The following is a 19,070-nucleotide window of genomic DNA, read 5'->3' as shown; positions in this document are numbered from 1 at the left end:
GGGAGAAGTAAGTCACAATCTGGGAAGCAAGGGGCAACTGTGTTTTTGAAAGCAAAACAAACAAGACTGAAGCTCAGACCATGAGGGAAGTTCTATCTCCAGTAAAAAGACTAAAGGAAAAAACAGCTTAAAGGGTTTGGAAGATGGGCTGTCCTGGAAACTAGGAAGGGCACAGCCTTGCTGATAATTGAAACATTTCTTCAGAGCAGCATCAGGGCTGAAGTATTATGAGTCAGCTCTTCTCTTCCAGACCTGGAAGCTACTGGAAATACAAAGTTCCCAGCAAGGAAGAGAAACAATTACTGTTAATTTTGGCAATTATTTTGGTGCTCCTAAAGGGTAGTTCTATTCTGTCAACTCTAACAAATAGACTTTAAGGGTCTGAAAAGTTTCTGGCCTATTATTAAAATCTGAAAGCCTTAAGTAGGTATGTATGGCCCCAACATATGAAATCGGTTAAATTAGCATGAGCCCTAGTTCAAAAAGTTCATGAAAGACATTAGAGACTTTGTTAAAAATGTAAGACAGAAAGGATATAAAGTAAGTATAACAGGATATAAAATCCCAGTGAAAGGACAGTTACTGTTTCAGATACAGACACTTGGAATGAATCAACATAGCAATGAGCAGGCCTGGACCTGGCCCTGCCACAGAGCTGTCAGCAGTCATGTACTGTAGCATGGCCACTGTTGTGCAAGGAACAGCCTGAACTGGGAAACAGTAGGACAAGACAGGTTCCATAATGTGAGGAACAGTAGATCTCAACACTGGAGAAACATGATCAAATCCTGCTGAAGCTGCCCACTGCACCATAATGATAGGTAGAACTGAGAGGGCACAAGTGTTTGCCTTTGTGAGGAAAGAAGCTACCTTTCACTGGAACTGTTTCACCTGAAGTGATGTTTTATACTAAATACAGCTTTGACAGGCCTTGTCTGTTTTCCCAACCTGCAATTATGAGCAAGTTTTCTACGCTTTGATGTTTTGGCCTCATGAAACAGTGATGGCTTCAGCTCACAATGAGTCAGTTTGTTAGAAGAGCCACACGCTGAGACTGGAAATAACCCATCTTCTATGGAACGGTTGCAGCAACTGGAAGAGAGCTCAGTCACCTCATGTTAAGCAGGTTCTGCTTCAAACCCGAGTCTTTTGCCCAATGTCTGTTTTCATCTAATGCCAGTCAAGGATGGACTTTATGGTCAACTGGTGTTTTAGTCACATAAATACTAAAGCAGTATTCAGGATGACTGGATCAGCATGCTCTTCAGCAGCCCTCTGAACACAACACCTAACCAGACTTACTACTATTTTACTTAGGTGCTGTGTGATCCACCAGCAAGTGGAACATGATTTCTTTTTAATATAGAAAAGAAGAAATCAAACCACCAGAAAGCAAAGCCTCAAGAATCTGCAGAAGCCAGAGTAAACATAATGAAGCAGTAGCCTAAACTCTGGGGGACTAATAAAAACAGAATCTTAAGAAGCAATGAAAACCCCAATATCACTGTATTTGCTGAAACATGACTATCCTGGACAAAATTCTTTTCTTGAGCAGAACCGTATAGAGGTAGTTGCTCAGATCCAAGAACTGATCCAGTTGGATCAGTTGACTTTAAAAGGCAGAGAGGAGGGAAGAAAGGCAGGATAAAGAGGGTTCCTTTCTTTGAAGCAGCTGAACTGAACAGCTTAAAGAAATGCTCCAAACTCCTCACAGTTCAAACAGAAAGCAAATCTCCAGTGCCACAACAAGCAGCACACAGAATGTCTCACTGTCATACCGAGCTTAATTTCAGATGTGCAAATGTGGGACCTGGCCACTGGCTGCGAGTTGAACGGTTCCAGGAATGTGGAATGAGAATAAGGCAAATTGTGTGCTGACTTAGGGCCCTTGCATCGATCAACCACATGCAAAAATCTATGTGATACAGCTATCGGAACAATAAAACCTGAATATTGCTGAAGTCAGCAGGCTCAGCACCAGAGAGTTCCAGCAAATGGACAGCATTTCTGCTGGCTTTGTTTTTAAATGGAGCCTCCTTGTGAAAAGTCACTGATTTCGTCTACACAGCAATATTAGCTCACAGGACAAGGTCCCGTTAGGTTTCAGGAATGCTGATGAAATCAGCAACCTCGGAAACACTCTCCCCTAACTCAATAAATGTGAGTAATACCATTTTCCTCACTCTGCACAAGTGATGACTGGGAGTCCTACTATGTCGATAAACAGCACCCCTCTGTGGCTACAAACAGCATTCGGGATATCACAGCAGTGCCACCTGGCCTTAAAAGTTCCTCCGATTTTTCCTGAAACCTGGGGAAAAAAAAATAATAAAAATCTCGGCTATAGTAGCAGCATTTTAAAAAGTTGTACATTGGCAAAGTTAACAGTACTTTCCCTACTGCCAGTCTATACAGCTATTATTCCTCAACAGATTCATGCACTGAAACTCCTAAGCTAAGAGGAACTGGTAAGTTTGTGCAGTTCAGTGGTGAAAGTCAACACATTGGAGCACACACTTAGTCAGACCAGGCTTTTACTTCTCTTCAAGTGCAATATCACAACTTGCCAGACAAGCCTAGTACAAACTATTTATTTCTTGTATTTAATATTTCTTTCATCAGCATATTTACAAATGAACCATTCCTCTTTTTCCTTCTATATACTTTCAGATCTCTTCCTGCTCACCTAAAAAAATTATTTCCCCAGTACTAAACCCTTTTAACCTGTGACATCTTGTACATGTTCAGGACACTCAGCTCCTCCAGTTCACACAGAACTTTTTTACAATTCATTTCTACACCCCTACCTGAGGGATTTATCCAGTTATTTTGTATTTTTGTTCAAATTTCCAACACACTGGCTTCTGCTCTTCTCCACTCCCTCATCTTTCATTCCACTTTATTCACTCTGCATTCTCTCCCCTTTGAGTATTTCACTTCCGTTTATTCTTTCCGACTAGCTAGTCTCAGTATCAAAGCCCTGACACAGCCCTGCTCACTTCCAGGTTGTACTGGGAGCCTGGTGGGAGACACTGTAGAATGGCATGTTATTACACTATGTGCTGTTATGCCTTCTTTACAGAGATCCAAAAGAGCCCAATGCGGCCCCCACGCAGAACTCTGGTCACTATCAGTTACCTACATGTCAAAATGCATGAATAAGTATTGATTAAAGAGCAAATGTTTTAAAGCAAAACCCACCCAAGTCTAAGCAGCTTCAAAGCTTCTGCTCTTCTAAGTACAACTTTTCTTAGCCCTGACTCCTGGCTTAGCTTGCCAATAACCATCCAAAAGTGTTAATACAGTGCCCTGCATGTCAGATGATACTGAAGTGGCACTTGAGTATTCAGTGTGGATGACCCTGAACTTCTCCCCTGCATTCCCTCACATGGTCATTCTCAATCTCTGCAAGTACAGACTTCCACTGAATCTTTCATCAGGCTGGTAGAGTAAGTGGTGGAACCAGAACAGCAGTTGAATCCTTTCAGTTTTCTGAAACTACCATGAGTTCAAAAGTTTTCCTTCCCTGGAAAAGCTGCTCTCTGTTTTTAGTAACAGTCTTGACTTACAGTATGAGAACAAGAATAATGATCAGATTACTATCTACCTTGAGCCATAGTCTGACAAGAGACAGGAATGTATCAATAAAATGCAAAAAAAAAACAAACCCACAAAACAGAAAAACCCAAACAAACAAAACCAACAACCAAAACAGCTACAGTTTGTTGACAAGCCATCAACTTTCTGGTCACCAGCCTCCACCATAATGACAAACTCATAGGTTAGTTCAGGAACTCCATGCACAATCTGCATAGACCTCATAATCCTCATTGTCTGAGGACTCAAATTATGAGAGCCCAAAAAGAAATAAATGAATACCCAGAGAAGGGGAAGCAGAGATGGTGTGACACAATGCAAAACACATCCTCGGACACTTCCAAAAATGCAAGTCATAAAAATATTGTGCAAATACACTTGGAAATCCGACACTATATCAGTTCTGTCCTTTCACAGTTATAAGGCAGAAGCCACTGTCAAAGACAGGACATGAACCTGGGCTGTTTTTTCCTATCACAAAGTACAGCTGTTTTGAGGTTCCTAATTTAGGTTGGTAAGCATCAAATCTAGCTAGCTATTCTATCTTACCTATTATTAACTGCCTGTTTAATTAAGTAGCTCGCAAGACACATAAAACTACTTCTGTGTTTGCGCAAGCCCCAGCAGGACCCAGAAAACGAGCATTTCTCTGGACCCTGGGGAGCCCCATCAGCGTGAACATTCCTGGAGTAGAGAAAACACCAGCAGAGTGGCACTGCTCTTGAAATGTAAGCCTAACTGCAAGAACCCTCTTACTCAGGGATCATTTAGACCATGGAATTAGAAACAAGAGGCTGCTTCTTGCATTCACCCCAAACTGTGAAAAACAGGTAGCTAACCTAGGTTCAGTTCACTCTAGGAAACATTTTGCACCTGGAAATGCCCTATAGCACTTGGCCTGCCTGCCTCAGAGACAATCCCTCCTGGTGAGATGAGAAATCACTTCCCCATCTCTCAGCAAAATCTCCACTGAACTCACACAACCTAAACCAGCAGCATTTCACTGCCTTACTGAAAGGGGCTATGCTGGATAACAACCCATGCACTGAAAGCGCCATCTGGTGCTTTTGGAGTAATCTTCCGAGGATGACTGGGGAAAGTGAGAGGCACAGAAGAGAAAAAGAAGAGCTTATCTTCCAGCATCCTGTGCAACCAGTTTATGCAGTGGAGCTGGAACAAGGATATGGAGTAGAAAAGCAGCACACACTGGTGACTGGGCTCTGTGGGGCTGCAGAGCAAGAGTAAAGGGTGCAAGCAGCAAAGGAGTACCTTCTCTACAAGATGGGTTACTTAACTGGGTGTGACAAACACAGCTGGAGGCCGTGGTTATCCCTGGGAGGTACAAAGCCCTGGCTCTTCTCCCAGCAGTGGGGTTGGAGAAGGAAGCTCAGGCTGAGGTGAGTCTTAGCAATAAACTTCCTCATTAGCAATTACCAATAAAGAAAGCCTCAAAAAGCCCAACACCACACCAGGCAACAACAAAAACTACAAATTAGGCAAGCTACAGGTGGCAAGCGTCCTTTGCAGATTTAGTCAAAGTGGTTCCTGCAAAGCTTTGCTGATGGCAGCAGCAGAGACAGAATCTGTAATGTGCAACTCACTGCAGAACCAGCACACACAGCCAAAGATGAAATGTGGGGTTCAAGTACTGAGTCAGCCCATGTTAGAGTACAGAGCCAGTTTAGATAAACAGTAAAACCAAACATTAGCCATTTCCCTTTTTTGCTCACAGGGGGAGAAGGCAAGACAAACAAACCTCCCATCTTCCTTTGATATGTCTTCCTCTTCCTCTTTGTAATATCTGATAGTTCTCATTTCCCTGAAATTTGCAGAACATCTTAAAACAACTGTTCTCGAGTGCAGAGGTGCAAACACGTGGAACCCAGTCACACTAGCCTGACACGAGGGAAAGCAAATCCCACACCTTCTCTTTGCACCAGCTCCTGGAGACAGAAGTTGCAATCAATGAGCTCTGCAGGCAGCCCCTGACACTGCTGCCACGGAAAAGGACAACTAAGGAGATGCCAGTTTCCCTAGTGACTTGGGAAATTCAACCAGTGCCTCAAGTGGACCGTGCTGCTTTGCACCACGCCACAGGCTGCTCCTCCTGCGTGCTCAACTCCCACAAGGGCTGTGGCGCCACTGCCCGCTGGCAGAGCGGGGAGTACACCTGCATTTTCTGAGCTACTGATGAACCTTCTAGAGAAAAGGGGCTGGGGTTGAGAAAAATAAATCTCATCAATTTTTAGCAGCACTGCCATATTTCAAGTCAATAATTAAGTGCTTCAACTAGCTGATATTTCTCAGCAAGATTTATTCTAGCTCCTGCCATGAGTCACATCTCAAAGTGGTGTTGCAGTGTTACCTACTTCCAGAGACTGCTCCCACATAGGTATTACAAAGCCTTATTTTTTGTATGGAAAGTTCACTTTTTTGGAAGACCTGAAAGTTTCAGGAAACTATTCTAAATCTGACAAGGAACTGAGAAAAGTCAAGGATATCTTCAGCCATTTGCCTACAGACATGAAGCTGTGCATACTGCCATGGCATTTCAAGGAACACCTACTCCCTCATGCAACTGAAGTTGATTGAAAAATGTAACTTCATGTGCTGCAAAGTGCTGTCAAGCTTAAGAGAAATTTGGTCAAAATACAATACGAAGAACATGCAAGAGAATGTCATGGGTAGTGGAACAAAATGGAGCAGGAATAACCCTGAATCAAAGTTCTGAGGGCAGAAAGAATGTATAGGGAAAAAAAGAAATATCAGAATGACTACACCCTGTTACAGCTAACAAACGCTGTTCAAGGCCTGATAGATGTCTCTTGCACATATAGGCCAGATCACCTCATATCTGTTACAAACCTGTGACATGGAGGGCTTTCTCACAGACACTTTCAAACAGAACATTTCCATGGCAGCAGGTAATCACCAGGATCCCAATGTTAGATGCCAGAGCCACCATCTGCCCAGTGCCAACATCAATCAGTGGCAACTTAATAAATTTCTTGGGAAATTAAATAAATGAGTAAATTATTTCAATTTTGCTTTTCAGGCCTTCTCAAATGTACAATACCGGCAAACAGCAGCATTTCAAGACATGGCTACAATTTAAGCAATATTAAAAGCACTTAGCTATCCTTTCTTCATATAAATATTTTATTGCTACAATATTTTATGAACTCTACCCATCAACTTGCCTCTATTTCCAAATGGAAATTGCAAGCATCACCAATACGTCAAGTGAATAGAAATCTAAAAGATAAGCAGTTACCAGAGTAACTTCTTTTCAGAAGTTTCTTTAAGGGCAGGATCTAACAAACACTCCAACAGGGCTGTCAACCCTGTTAAAGAATACTACCATGTTTCTGAAAGAGATGCCACAGGCTAGGGAGAGGGAGCAGGCCACACTGATGAGCAGTCTTTGCTCATGAGGAATAGCAATTTGGAGCAACAGGTAAATTCTTCACAATGAGAACAACAAGCCATTGACATAACATCCCCAAGGAAGCTATGGATTCCCTAATGCTGGATGCTTTCAAGATTTGGCTGGACAGGGTGCTGCAACACGTAGCCTAAGTCGTGTATTGCTTAGAAAGGTTGGACCTGTTGATCTTTGAGGTCCAACCTGGTATTCTATAACTCTATGGGACGCGAGGTGGGAGCATCTACAACAAGGAAGGGATCAGCCGCACGTCCCGCAGCGGCCTCCCTTCTCTGGTGCCCTCCCCGAAAGAAAGGTGGCGGCTACTGCTGCGGGCGCTGGACCGGCTCTACCGACCTCCGCCGCGGCCGACCGCGGTGTTTCGCGCGGCGCCGGCTGCTGCCCCGTCTCTCCCTCCGCTCGGCTTGGCCGCTCCGTTCCGCCGCCAGCCTCACCTGAGGTAACGTCCTCCCGCGCCCGGCTCCGGCCTCCTCCCACGGCGCTCTCGTGAAGCGGCCTCGCGGCGGGAGGGTGCCGGGTGGGCGCGAGGGGCACCTGAGGGGGGCCGCGAGCCCGGCGCGGGCTGGGGAGAGGGAAACGAAACGGGAGCGGGACGGCGTGTGAACGGCAGCAACCCGAACCGGGTTAAACCCACTTCGGTCTGCGCCTGCACGGGTCGCGCGGGGCCTTGGCGGGTGATGCTGTGATGTGCCGATTGAAAACGCGTGTGTGAAGCGGCAGGCTGAAGCAATTAGTTACCACAATCAGGGGTGATCTGAAGGCCCGGTGGGTAATTAACTGCTTTATATCCCAGCTCCGTAGTCCTTATCATTAGACTGGGAATTTTCTAGAACATCTTTCCCTTTTCCCCACACCATCCAGTTGGGACATAGTTTCAAACTCCCTTTTGAGAGGCTTTTCTGAGGAATCCCTGCGTAGTTTCAGCAGAAAAGATTTCCAATGCTCCTGATAGGAGCACCAATAAACAAAACCATTCCCCCACCCCAAGATCCCTTATTTCAGCCACAGTGTAATTTGCTCATGTTCCAGGTAGTGCGCTTCCCATTGGCCGTTTTAATCTCTCATCTTTATGAATAATTAAACATTTAGTGAACCTGATGGGCAGTGACCGACTCTGGACCTTGGGATCTAGTCTGGGGTTAGAGCTGTCGGAGACTCTTCTGCTCTGCTCCCTCAGTAACAGTCAGCAAGCATAATGATTTGTGGTTAGGTCCAAAACAAGACACATAAATAATAAAACAGCACATTATCTCAAATATTTTGACTGTAAGGACCAAAACTTTACAATAAATTACATTAGGGGATGCGTTGTGAGTTCCTTATGCTGTAAAATCTGTAAAACACACATTTGCAGAACTTCACATTCAGAATACGTGGGGTATACGTACAAATACAACAGCCACTGCAAAAAATAAGAACTTCTTGATGATGAAGACTGTGTGGAATACAGGAAACATCAAAAATTACAGCACCAGACTGGCAAATAACAAACAACTTAATATTGGCACAATTTAAATAATTAAAAAACAAAATAAAACAAAAACAAAAAAGTGGGGTGTTTGCCAGGGCTACCAGGCTTTTATAAACTATGTTTTCATGCCACCAGTTGATCACGTTGAACACTGCTGAGCTCCACATGTCACTGTCATGCCGCCAAAGGGAGGGAGTCGCAACAGGGAAAATATTTCATTCATTGAGAGCAGAAGGTTTGCCTGACATTTAAAATGATGTGAGGAAAAGAGGTTGCTGTTAAGCTTTCCCACTCATAGCCTGAAAGTCTTGTCATTCATTAGGGAGAGCTATTTTAAACAAACCCATATGTGGTTGGCAGCAATGTAGACACAGTATTTCTGAGGCAGGTCTTAGAAATTTTTAGGAATTCACAAACAGAAAAACACTGAAAAAGCTTACTCTTGGTCACCAAAATTACCTACAGTTTCTTCTGCTGAGGACTCCTTTTCTGATTTAAACAAGTGCTTTACTATTTTTTGTTGTCATCTTCTTGTTTTTCTATTATCTCAAGCATCTATTAAATCTCCCTCTCTTTTGTCAGAGTACATTTCAAGGTTTAAGATGTTACATTTGTGGTATCAGGCAAGCCTTTCTGAAGTGTAGTCTGTGCCTACACAGAAGGCTGTTCCAGAGCTTCAAGTCCTGCCTGAAGTCTGTTGTATACCAAAAGTCATGGCAAAGAGATGGAACAAGTTCTGGTTTCACATGGAGGCACGCAATCATTGCTGCTCTCTGCAGCTCCCCACAGCATCATTTACAACCCTTGTACAGCTACAGTTCCAAGGCAACCCGGATCCACAGTCACCGTGGGTTTTGAATGGAGCAATCATTACATAGGCACCCGTGTCAGCCTCAAAGTGAGAATCTCTCCAGGAGCTAGGAATGCCTTTTAAAGATGTTAAACTTTCAACCATCTTTGAAACACCTCACCTTTTTAAATTAAAATGAACACTGGTAGGTACATTTTTGACACTTAATTAAACATTTTTGAAATACAGATATGTGTATGTGCACGCATGTATGTAAATGTATTTTGCATTTGCAATTTAGGGATTCTCACCTGTCGAGAATCTTCCCTTTTGCATTCTGAATGAAAGCAGTGTGGGTTTGTTGTTGTTTTTTTCCGGCATGGTTTTTCTTTCTGTATAACTAGAAAAACTAATTCACTGAGCCCCACTTGTGGTCCTCAGTCCTCTCTCGTGCAACAAAAGTGTAATTGGCAGTTCTCAAATACCCAGTGACAGCAGAATTACATTTTTATGTTCTATTCTTCATATTTTACAGGAATCAGAATGCTCTGGATTATTCTCCATTATGCTATTACATAAAATTTAATTAACCTGAAACCAAAATGATAATCAACAATGACAACCTACCCCTGCTGAAAAGCAGCACTGAAGCTGCTGGAGGGATGAGCTGGCTGAAGGGGAGGCAGCGGCAGAGAAGGGATTCTATTAATGGAAGGAAGAGTGAAAGAGAAGGAAGCTCAGGAAGGTCTCATAGAAGATTCACAGAGAAAGTATGTAAGATTAAGGACAAAATTAATTTCATACTGTTTCTTTCTTTGACTGCTGCTGAATGTATGGCATGTGGGACAAACCGGTGCCTGGCTTAACTACAGAAAATTGATAGCAGCTGTACTTCTGTGGGGATTAGAAGGAACTGCTTCCTGACTCACAGGTCTGTGTAAAATATATCCATGCACAACTTGGCTTAATGTATTCTTCAACAGATAAAGCTAGCAAGTTAAGGAACCCAAAAATGTTTCTTTTTAATTTACCACAAACACCATCATTTGTTATTCTTGTCAGTTCTTTTATTGGTTTTCATCCTAAAGACTAGCACATTTACAGCATACATGGATTGGATGAACTAGAATATATAAAACAGTAGCCATATGATATATTAATACTGCCCAAAACCAAATAAATAAAAATATTTCAATGCACAAAGCTTGGCAAATACAGTTGTCTTGGGACAAAACAGTTTTGTATTATACAATAATTTTACATGTATAAATGAAACAAAAGGCAACTGTGCTGTAGGTACTTTCACAGAACATACACAGAACATACTTGGCAACAGTTGGTTTTTTTTTTACCTTTGTATGTTTTATAATTTAAAAAAATGTACTCAAAAAAGACCATTAGACAGAACTTATTTTTACAGTAATCCTTAATTTTGCCTCTCCTGTGCAACAGAAAAGCTTACTTCACCCTTGTGAAGCGTCCTATGTGGATTTCAAGTTTCACAGTTTTCCTTTTTTGATGAACTGCCCAAGATCTTACTGTTCATTGCACCCTTTAAACAAGCCCATCAACGTGCATGTATTGACACTGGCGTATATATAAAATGTTAGCTGGACAACCATGTTTTACGTGTAAGCATACTGAAACCAGGATATTTTAAACAAAATAACGCCATACTTGAGACTGGTATTCCACCACTTTGAAAAGGTGAGCAAAAACCATGCACATACAAAATTCAGCCACTTTTTCTGATTACATTGGTATAGAAAATAAATAAAGGCTCACTAAGCTTGAGAGCAGATCTAATGATTGTTGGACACAGTGTGAGAGAGTGGCTCTGTTAATTGTTACAACAGACCTCTTGTTCTTCTCTTCTGAAGCTGAACATCACAAGATTTTTAGTGTAACAATACAGGACTTAGAATATAATTCAATATGTTTGAAATATACAAAATAAAATTATCAACTCATAAAAACTAAGGGATACAAAGAGTATAGTTTATACAAAAATAAATGTAGCATTTAATAATGGGCCTGGGACTGAAGGTTGAGCAGAGATCAACCAAAGAGATCCCATTGAAAAGTTTTCTCACCATATATTTGTTTACTCGTTAGCAAAAAAAATACAAACCAACATTTATTTATTTATTATGGTGAACAGGGTTGGTAAAATTACAAGGGACTGTTCTACTGTAGGTGATTTGCTCACACCTGGGACAGGTACTACAATACATAGATTTTGCACACAGTTCAGTGTTTTGTTATCTGAAAGAGACAGAACTAACAGTAACAGCCTCACTCAGCAGAACACTCTCTGACCTGGCTCTCTGACATGCTGCTCAGCGTTTGATTGCAACAAGCAAAATGCAAAAACTGCTGGACCTGTAACCCCCAAACCTGCATGGGAGCAGAATGAACATGACTGACTGAGAGAGCAGTGACAGCACAGACAAACATCAGTGAGAGGGAGAAAGGAACCAGAAAACAGCCATATACTTACCTGGCTGTTGCTACTTTCACAAGAATAAATGGGCAGATTTTTCTATTCTAAAACTGACATTCTTAGAAGCTAAGAAGAACAGGGCACAGTGTGCTGAAGGCTGATTTAATCCTGTTAGGTATTCTGTTAAAATCTTGTTCAAATTTGGAAATTAAGGTTTAGCTGCTTTTTAAAAAGGTATCGTAGTTTCAAAGGCATTCTTTGGGAGATTATTTCTGAGGAGATCTGTTGAATGTTTTTTATCAAACACTTATCAAACTGATCACCTTGTCATAAGCTAGAACACACCTGCAGTTCTAGCGCAGTACTGGTAGTACATGAACAGTTCCTTTCTATCAACATGGGGCATTGGCACCTTCCTCAGAAATGCCCTGAAAACACTCATACTTGCCCTCCCTGGATTCTGAACACCTGCCCAGGTAAAATGCAAAGAAATCAATTTGGGTTATGGAGTAGTAGGAATGCATTGGGCACTTTCAGCATTTTTGTACTGACATACAAAATTGACATGAGAGAAAAAAATCAAATACCAATAAAAAAAGAATTACCCCTCCCCCCCCCCGCGATACTTAAAATCCAGAACTGACATAAAAATTCATGGGTAAAAATGTGTTAATTAATATATGACACCATGGGAGAGACCCAACATGTCACATGCAACATTAGCAACCTGCTTGTTGCACTTGCTTTGTAGTGGGGAAGGGCAGAGGGAACTGCTGCTGGTGTTAATGATTAAGCTTCACCGTGTTTCCAAAACAGTTCTTAACATCAGATGTGTGCCCAAGTTCTTACTTGCCAAAGACAGCAGGAATTTGTTTTATTTGGACAGAACTAGAAACCAGACTTCATATACCTGGCCTTTTCTGTACTGTTAATCTCTTTTATGAAGATATATACATATACAGTATACATATACATATACAGTATACATATACAGTAAACAAATTATACTCCTGGCTTTTATTGTGCTGATTTTTTCTTTTTAAGTTAAACTTCTGTTTCTTGATTGTAACAATGCATTCTACAGCTATTAGACTGTCTAGGATCCAATCCCTTTTTATTTACAACTTTTGAGTTTTACTCACAGTTTTAAAAAGTTTATGAAAAGCTCAATCTCAAATTCAATTCTGTATAAAAAGATGTGTCATGAAACAGCTGCCCAACGCCATTCCTAGAGTCCTTGCCCACCCAGGAGGTACCTAGCTATTTGCATATAGATAATTAGGAAGTAACACAATATCTGGTCGTTTTACATACACTGAAGGCTATTTAAACGGGCAGAGCGTTATCACACTATTCTCAAGCTAAGGTGTCAGAATAATTGTTACTAGAGATTCCAATTCTGTAAGTAACATGCTCTGGATAACCTAGCGAAACGTACAAAAAGGTGATTTATGTCCTCTGGATGACAAAATCACGGATTAATCTAGAGTGTATCCACACGTTTTAATGGAACAGCAATTAAAGGACATAGTATGCTTATGTTTCAACTTTTCCATAAGTTCCTTCTGGAGGCCTGTAATACTTTGGGAAAGCCTTCAGTTGCAGGGAATTAAATGCATACTTGCGACATCCAACATTCTTCATTGTATTTTCTCGGCGACAACCCTCACTGGGGAAAAAAAACAAGCACAAAAAATGACAGCAGTAAAAAGGAAAAAAAGAAAAATAAAAAAGACTTAAACTAAGATGAAATGAACTGGTTATTTTATAGCATTGAAAAAAAAAGTTGGTTATATTTAATGAGTGCTTAATTGATTTGCCACTGCAAATATTAAAAATGAGGACTCATCATACAATGCCAGTCAGAAGCACACAGGATGGACACATGCTATGTCAGATTGCTAGTTTTGCATTTCTAAAAAGCAGCAGCACATCTACTGAAAAAAGTTCTTTCATCGATGGTTTCATGTATTTCAGGAGCTCACATGCCGCTTCTTTGCACAAGGGATCTCAAGAGATTGCTTAAAAGCAGTTCTGCTAATTTATTAATACATTAAGCTGAAAAAGAAAAACTGCTGATCTCTCAATAAGAGCTTGGAAGTAATTTTATTGTTCCCTGCATTATCAGTACTTACTTAAAGATTAGAGCTGATACAAAAATAATGACTTTCCAGTAATCTCTGCATGCATAAATTGACTTGAAAACCAACATAGTCTAAAAAAATCTTAATCACGAAACACCAACTTTGTGTGGGTGCAAAAAAGATTGGCTGCACTGACAGTCATCACTCCAATGAAACAAAGCTGTGGAGAATTTCATTTTCACTCAATGCTTTGGTGCAACTGCCCCACATTACAAAGAGGTTCTGTGCTACAATAAAAAACTACTCCAGTTATAAGGCTTCTTTACACTCATAAATCTACTTCACAGTTCCTTTGATTACATCCAGAAACAGACGTACAAGGAGGAAGCACTATTGTTTACATATATATTATAGATCAAGTTAGGCTTGCAGGAGAATGTCTTTCCCTGATAGAGGACTGAAACCTAAACAACAAATACTAGAACTTCATGACAAAATGTACAGTACAGCATCTTATGGTGGAAATACCACTTTATTCCTGTCCTGGAGATGCTGCAGCATCTACCACAGAAACCATGGTCATCTGATTGAAAAGGAAGGTTTGGATTCCCATTCAATTCGAAAGCTCTCTCACTCAAACTGACCTCACTGTTCTTCTAATTTGGGCTAGTTAAGCTGACCAGAACTGTGTTCTGTATGTACCTCCTAGATCGACGTTGTAAAATATAGTAACTTTTTGCTTTAAGACAAAGTTTAAGTGAGTTTGATATTCGTCTCCAGAGCACATTCTGTACCTGCCTTTTATGGAATGGGTTGTACATGATGACACTATTTTCATGGCACTGCTTTGTGTTTTACAGGAACCCCTCCTCCAGAGGCTGTTGCAGTCAAATAGATTAATCAAAAATAGGCACAAATTATACTTCTGAGTACTAATAAAAACAATGGTTAACTAGCAAATATCGGATACCAGATGAGCATTTTCACTCCAAAGTGAATAAAAAATTCTGTTCATAATTCATCCCACTGCATCTGGTTATTGCACATTCCCCTCCATGACACAAGGAGGCCACAGAGATGGTGACAGACGTATTTCACACACCATCTCATGTGCTGTGTTTCTTCTGGAGGTACATAAGCAGTGTGCACTACAGCATTTTAAATCTGAATGCCTGAATGACAGCACAGACCAAGCTAAAAATAAAAAAGATGAAAACTTGTTCCCACTAAAGCTTAAGAAAATAAGAAAATAAATACTGTTTTCAGAAAGCCTGGGGTTTTATTCTAGATAAATTTAAGGGTGATCTTACCCTAGTGATAGTCATGAGCAAAGCCTTTACGCTTTATTTAAACAGATTAATAATCTTAGGGAGTTCAGTGGAGATAACACCTACTACTAAAATTGCTTTCACATGTTGTTAGACTGAGCTCGTAACACTCATCACATTGCAAGAGCAAAACCACAGTCCAACCTGACATTTTGTTCACTTTGTGAAAAGGCAGATTTTGGTACCCATAGCAAATGAACCAGGAAGAAGAAATTATATGTACAGAGACACAGTGGTACCAGATAACCAGCACAGGGTGTGGATGTGTCCAGTACCATCATACCACAATTTTAAACCTCATCAGCAGTAAGGATTTACCTAAATCCACTGCAACTAAAAATAAATAGGATGCTTAAATATCTATATGTAAATATAGATAGATATGTATGGCTTTCTGTTTGGTTTGGGGTTTGTTTTTTGGTTGTTTTGTTTTTGTTTTCCTTTTAAAAGAAAATGGGAATAGTGAGGAAAACTACCAGGAGACAGTGTACTGTACAGTCTGATTTCATGAAGATACAAATATAACCACATACTTTTTTGGTTTTAGTTAGAACATTCACCAAATTTAGGATTTTGCTCTATTTTTTACTCTAACTGTGCTTTTTTCTTTTCTTAAGCATACCTCTCTCAGCAGGTAATTTCAAATTCCATTAAGACTGATAATAAAAGCTATAGCTACCTATAGTTTTTAAGCAAGTTAATAATAGTAGAAAATAGAAATCACAGTACTAGGAGAATTCTCCTCAAAAGCCCAATTTTCTGTCATCTCAGGCACCAAGCGAAGTAAATTCCTTCATGAATTTAGCAAAGTACATTAAATGAGGTTAGTTTTTTTAATCAGCTATTGCTATTGACAAGCTCTGCCACACAACTGCAGCAACAAAATCTTTCAGTTTAGTAGGCCTCTTCCAGGTTGATGTTACATCAACAAGGACCAAATTTCATCTGCAGTTATTCTGTGTGACTAAACTAGGTAAGCCGCTTTAGTCTCACCACTTAAATAAATGCTAACTTACCATCACTCATTTATCTCTAAGCCACTATCAACATCATAATTTATTAAAGCTGTCCAACACTTAAAAATGGAAATAACAGTAATATTTAGTCTAGTGTAATTAAACCAAAGCGCAGTGGAAAACCTTGAACCCACCTACTAAAGGAGCTAACTGATACCTCCCCTCTTCTTGCCTGAAATATTAAAGACTGGTATCTTTAACTTCTAGGATGAGAATGACCCTGTTTCAGAATAAGTTCTATAACAGAGCACCTGAAACAGATAATGGACCATTAGCAGGCCAATGCAAATTACATCCTCTTTCTAACCACAAGTCATTCACTTCATGTCTTCAATACATTACAAAATGCAGATCTACAAATAGAATGAACAAATTCTACATGCAGCGCACTGCAAGTCATTTTCTGAGTGGATACACTGGTCTGTTAGAACATACTTAACCATGAGAAAGGAACAAGACTATGGCTCTACAAATTGTTCAGCAATGTAATTTGGATATTATCATTTGAAATGAAGGTAGAAATCTGTTTATTTCTTTAAATAAATTTCTTATAATTTCTTATAAACCCCACCCATGTTTTTATTTTTCTCTTCATACCTCGTAAAAATGAAAGGCAAGATTAGCATACACCTTAAATATACAAAAGATACAAATTCTTTTCAGACAGAGTTCCTTTCTCTGGAATACATGAAACAAGTAACACAAAACTATATTTGGTAAGAGATCTTCAGGCCAGCTAAAGTAACGAGGTAACAGGCCAATGTCAGACTATGTTACAAGCACTGAAAGCAGAACAAGAATTTAAAGTTTCAATACAATTCTTTTTGATAAAATAATTTGATGTGTATTTACAGTTTAGTACAATAGAAACGTAAAATTGTAAGGCATAATAATAATTCCTGGCAGACAATGCTATGACACATTCCTTTGTCCAGCAGGTACCAAGTGGCAATACACATTCAAGCTTTTTTTTGCTTTTGTTTTTAAACTTTATCTTCACTTGCAACGTAATCTGGCCACCAGGTAAGCTATGCTCAGAAACAGCCACACAATTAGTAAATTGGGGCTCAGAGCTAGTAAAGGAATAGAGTAGAGGAGGCTGGGATCTAGTCTGAAATCACGGATGGGCACCAAGCCACTCAAGTTCTTCTGGGTGACTACCTCCCGTGTTCCAATGCTGTGAAAAGGAAGAAGGTTGGGAGGAGGGAAATAAAACATAAAGGAAGACGGACATGCAAATGAATGTATAAAAAGAGATGGCAACACAAGGTGGTCAAGAAAATGAAAAAACATGGAAGAAAGCACAACAAAATCCAGAAGATGAAGTAAAGAAAGAGTGGGAAAACGTCTCAAAAATATGTGTCAGCACAATTACAGAAATAAGGAGAGGGAAAGAGAATAAAAGAGAAAAATAAGAAAGAAGTACTGTAGTCCACTAAAAATAAACACATGTAGGTTGAATATAAATGGTTTTCCATGTTCATTGTTTCAGATTGCCAAGCAATAATATCCCATGCTGCTCTGCCATGCCTTTGCATGCTGCAAAGAAGTGGAGCTCTGGAAAGCAAGCTGAACATGAATAACCATTATAGTATTTGACCCTTTCAAACGTCTTTCCACTTAGGCTGCAGTGATATAATTTAACCTCTTAACTACCTGCTCAATATGTAAACAAAAAAAACCCAAACCACCCACTTAGTTTTCTGCTTCAACACGAATTCACATGTGTATTGATATGCTTTCTAAAATGCATGTTTCTGAAGTGCCTCAGTATATGCAGGTAAAGGCAAGACATATAGCACAGCCCATCTCGTTATGCCCCTGCTTCCTACATTGCTTTGAGCACCAAAGACTGACAGTAGAGAACACCTCTTCAGGTAACCTGAGGCTTTGTAGTGTGGTGTTTCATTTTAGATTTCTCTTATACCCTCTCCAGTTCAACTCTCTGTTTAGTTTACAAAGCAACAACTAAATGCAACCTGTGTTGCACTTAGAACAAGTGCACTCACTCCATCCATAAAAGGTGGTACATAACCTTGCTGGTTGGGTAGCAAGGTTAGGTAACCAAACGACAGTGTCTTGGAAGACATCAGAGATACCCTAGATGTGGTGGAAGGGGAAAAAAAGTCTTCAGAAGCTGGTGCCATTTCAAGTCAAATGGAATTAGGTGGGCAGGGAACTAAACCAACTGTATTTCTGATCTGGATTAACACATCAAAATTGGTGATGCAAATGTTTTCACCTCCTGGTGCCTATACTGGATAAGGGCAGATTGAATCTGCGATGCCTACAAATCCCAATTATCTTTGTAGTGGTGTGGACAGTGGTGTGTGTGTAAGTGCTCAGGAGAAGCAGTATGTGGAAAGCTAATGCTGACTGGAAAGTTGTAGATAAAAGCTCAACAGAATAGCCTGGAGGAAAGAAAGTGGTTTAGGATACAGGTAAGGAAGTACAACAATGGGAGAGGGCAAGAAGGAAGAAAGGCTCAAAATGGCAAGAAGACGTTATGAACATCACATGCCACATCTGTACCATTAAAGCTATCATGCTATCTTTTACACAAAGACATGCACAGACACATACAGTGCAAATGGAGGCAAGAGCTGGAAAGCGTGTTCCTTGTCACTGTTGGCCCATGTAGATGCTTCCACCTGAGGGGTGAAAAGTCACCTTTGGAAATAACAAATATACCAAATTGTACCCTGTCTTAAAACATTCATCAGCAGACTACGTCTAGGGGAGGACCAGGGTAAAGAGATGAAGCAAATTCCCTGTTAATCAAGCATGTGTATGGGAATCCTCTATGTGAAGAGAAGCTGAGTCTGCCCTGTGTTGAACACAGCTGGCTGCATCCAACTCAAATGGACCCATCGCAGGCACAACCAGACCCCTCAGC

General features: G+C 40.5%; 1 protein-coding gene and 1 long non-coding RNA gene across 16 annotated transcripts in view; one reads left to right on the top strand and one right to left on the bottom strand.

The window, feature by feature from the left end:
- Positions 1 to 7,714: 7,714 nt before the first annotated feature.
- On the top strand, positions 7,715 to 12,330 carry LOC134168649 (uncharacterized). Its single transcript, XR_009966620.1, has 2 exons — positions 7,715 to 7,811; positions 9,839 to 12,330. It is a non-coding gene; the product is annotated as an uncharacterized LOC134168649 (long non-coding RNA).
- A 900-nt stretch (positions 12,331 to 13,230) lies between these two features.
- The window catches only part of INPP4A (inositol polyphosphate-4-phosphatase type I A), a 103,250-nt gene continuing 97,410 nt past the window's right edge, over positions 13,231 to 19,070 (bottom strand). For 9 of the 15 annotated variants that reach the window (XM_062628568.1, XM_062628569.1, XM_062628566.1 and 6 more), the window contains one exon: positions 13,231 to 17,351. In XM_062628568.1, coding sequence (XP_062484552.1) covers positions 17,171 to 17,351 — 181 coding nt within the window. In that variant the 3' untranslated portion in view covers positions 13,231 to 17,170. The remainder of the gene's footprint in view (positions 17,352 to 19,070) is intronic. The other 6 variants (XM_062628572.1, XM_062628579.1, XM_062628574.1 and 3 more) reach the window with 1 other exon arrangement.

The sequence above is a fragment of the Pezoporus occidentalis genome, unplaced genomic scaffold (assembly GCF_034315485.1).
Source record: "Pezoporus occidentalis ecotype Australia unplaced genomic scaffold, CSIRO_AGI_Poc_V1 ctg32, whole genome shotgun sequence".
NCBI lineage: Eukaryota > Metazoa > Chordata > Aves > Psittaciformes > Psittacidae > Pezoporus > Pezoporus occidentalis.
Note: the sequence above shows the minus strand (reverse complement) of the source record. Positions and strands in the feature narration are given on the sequence as shown.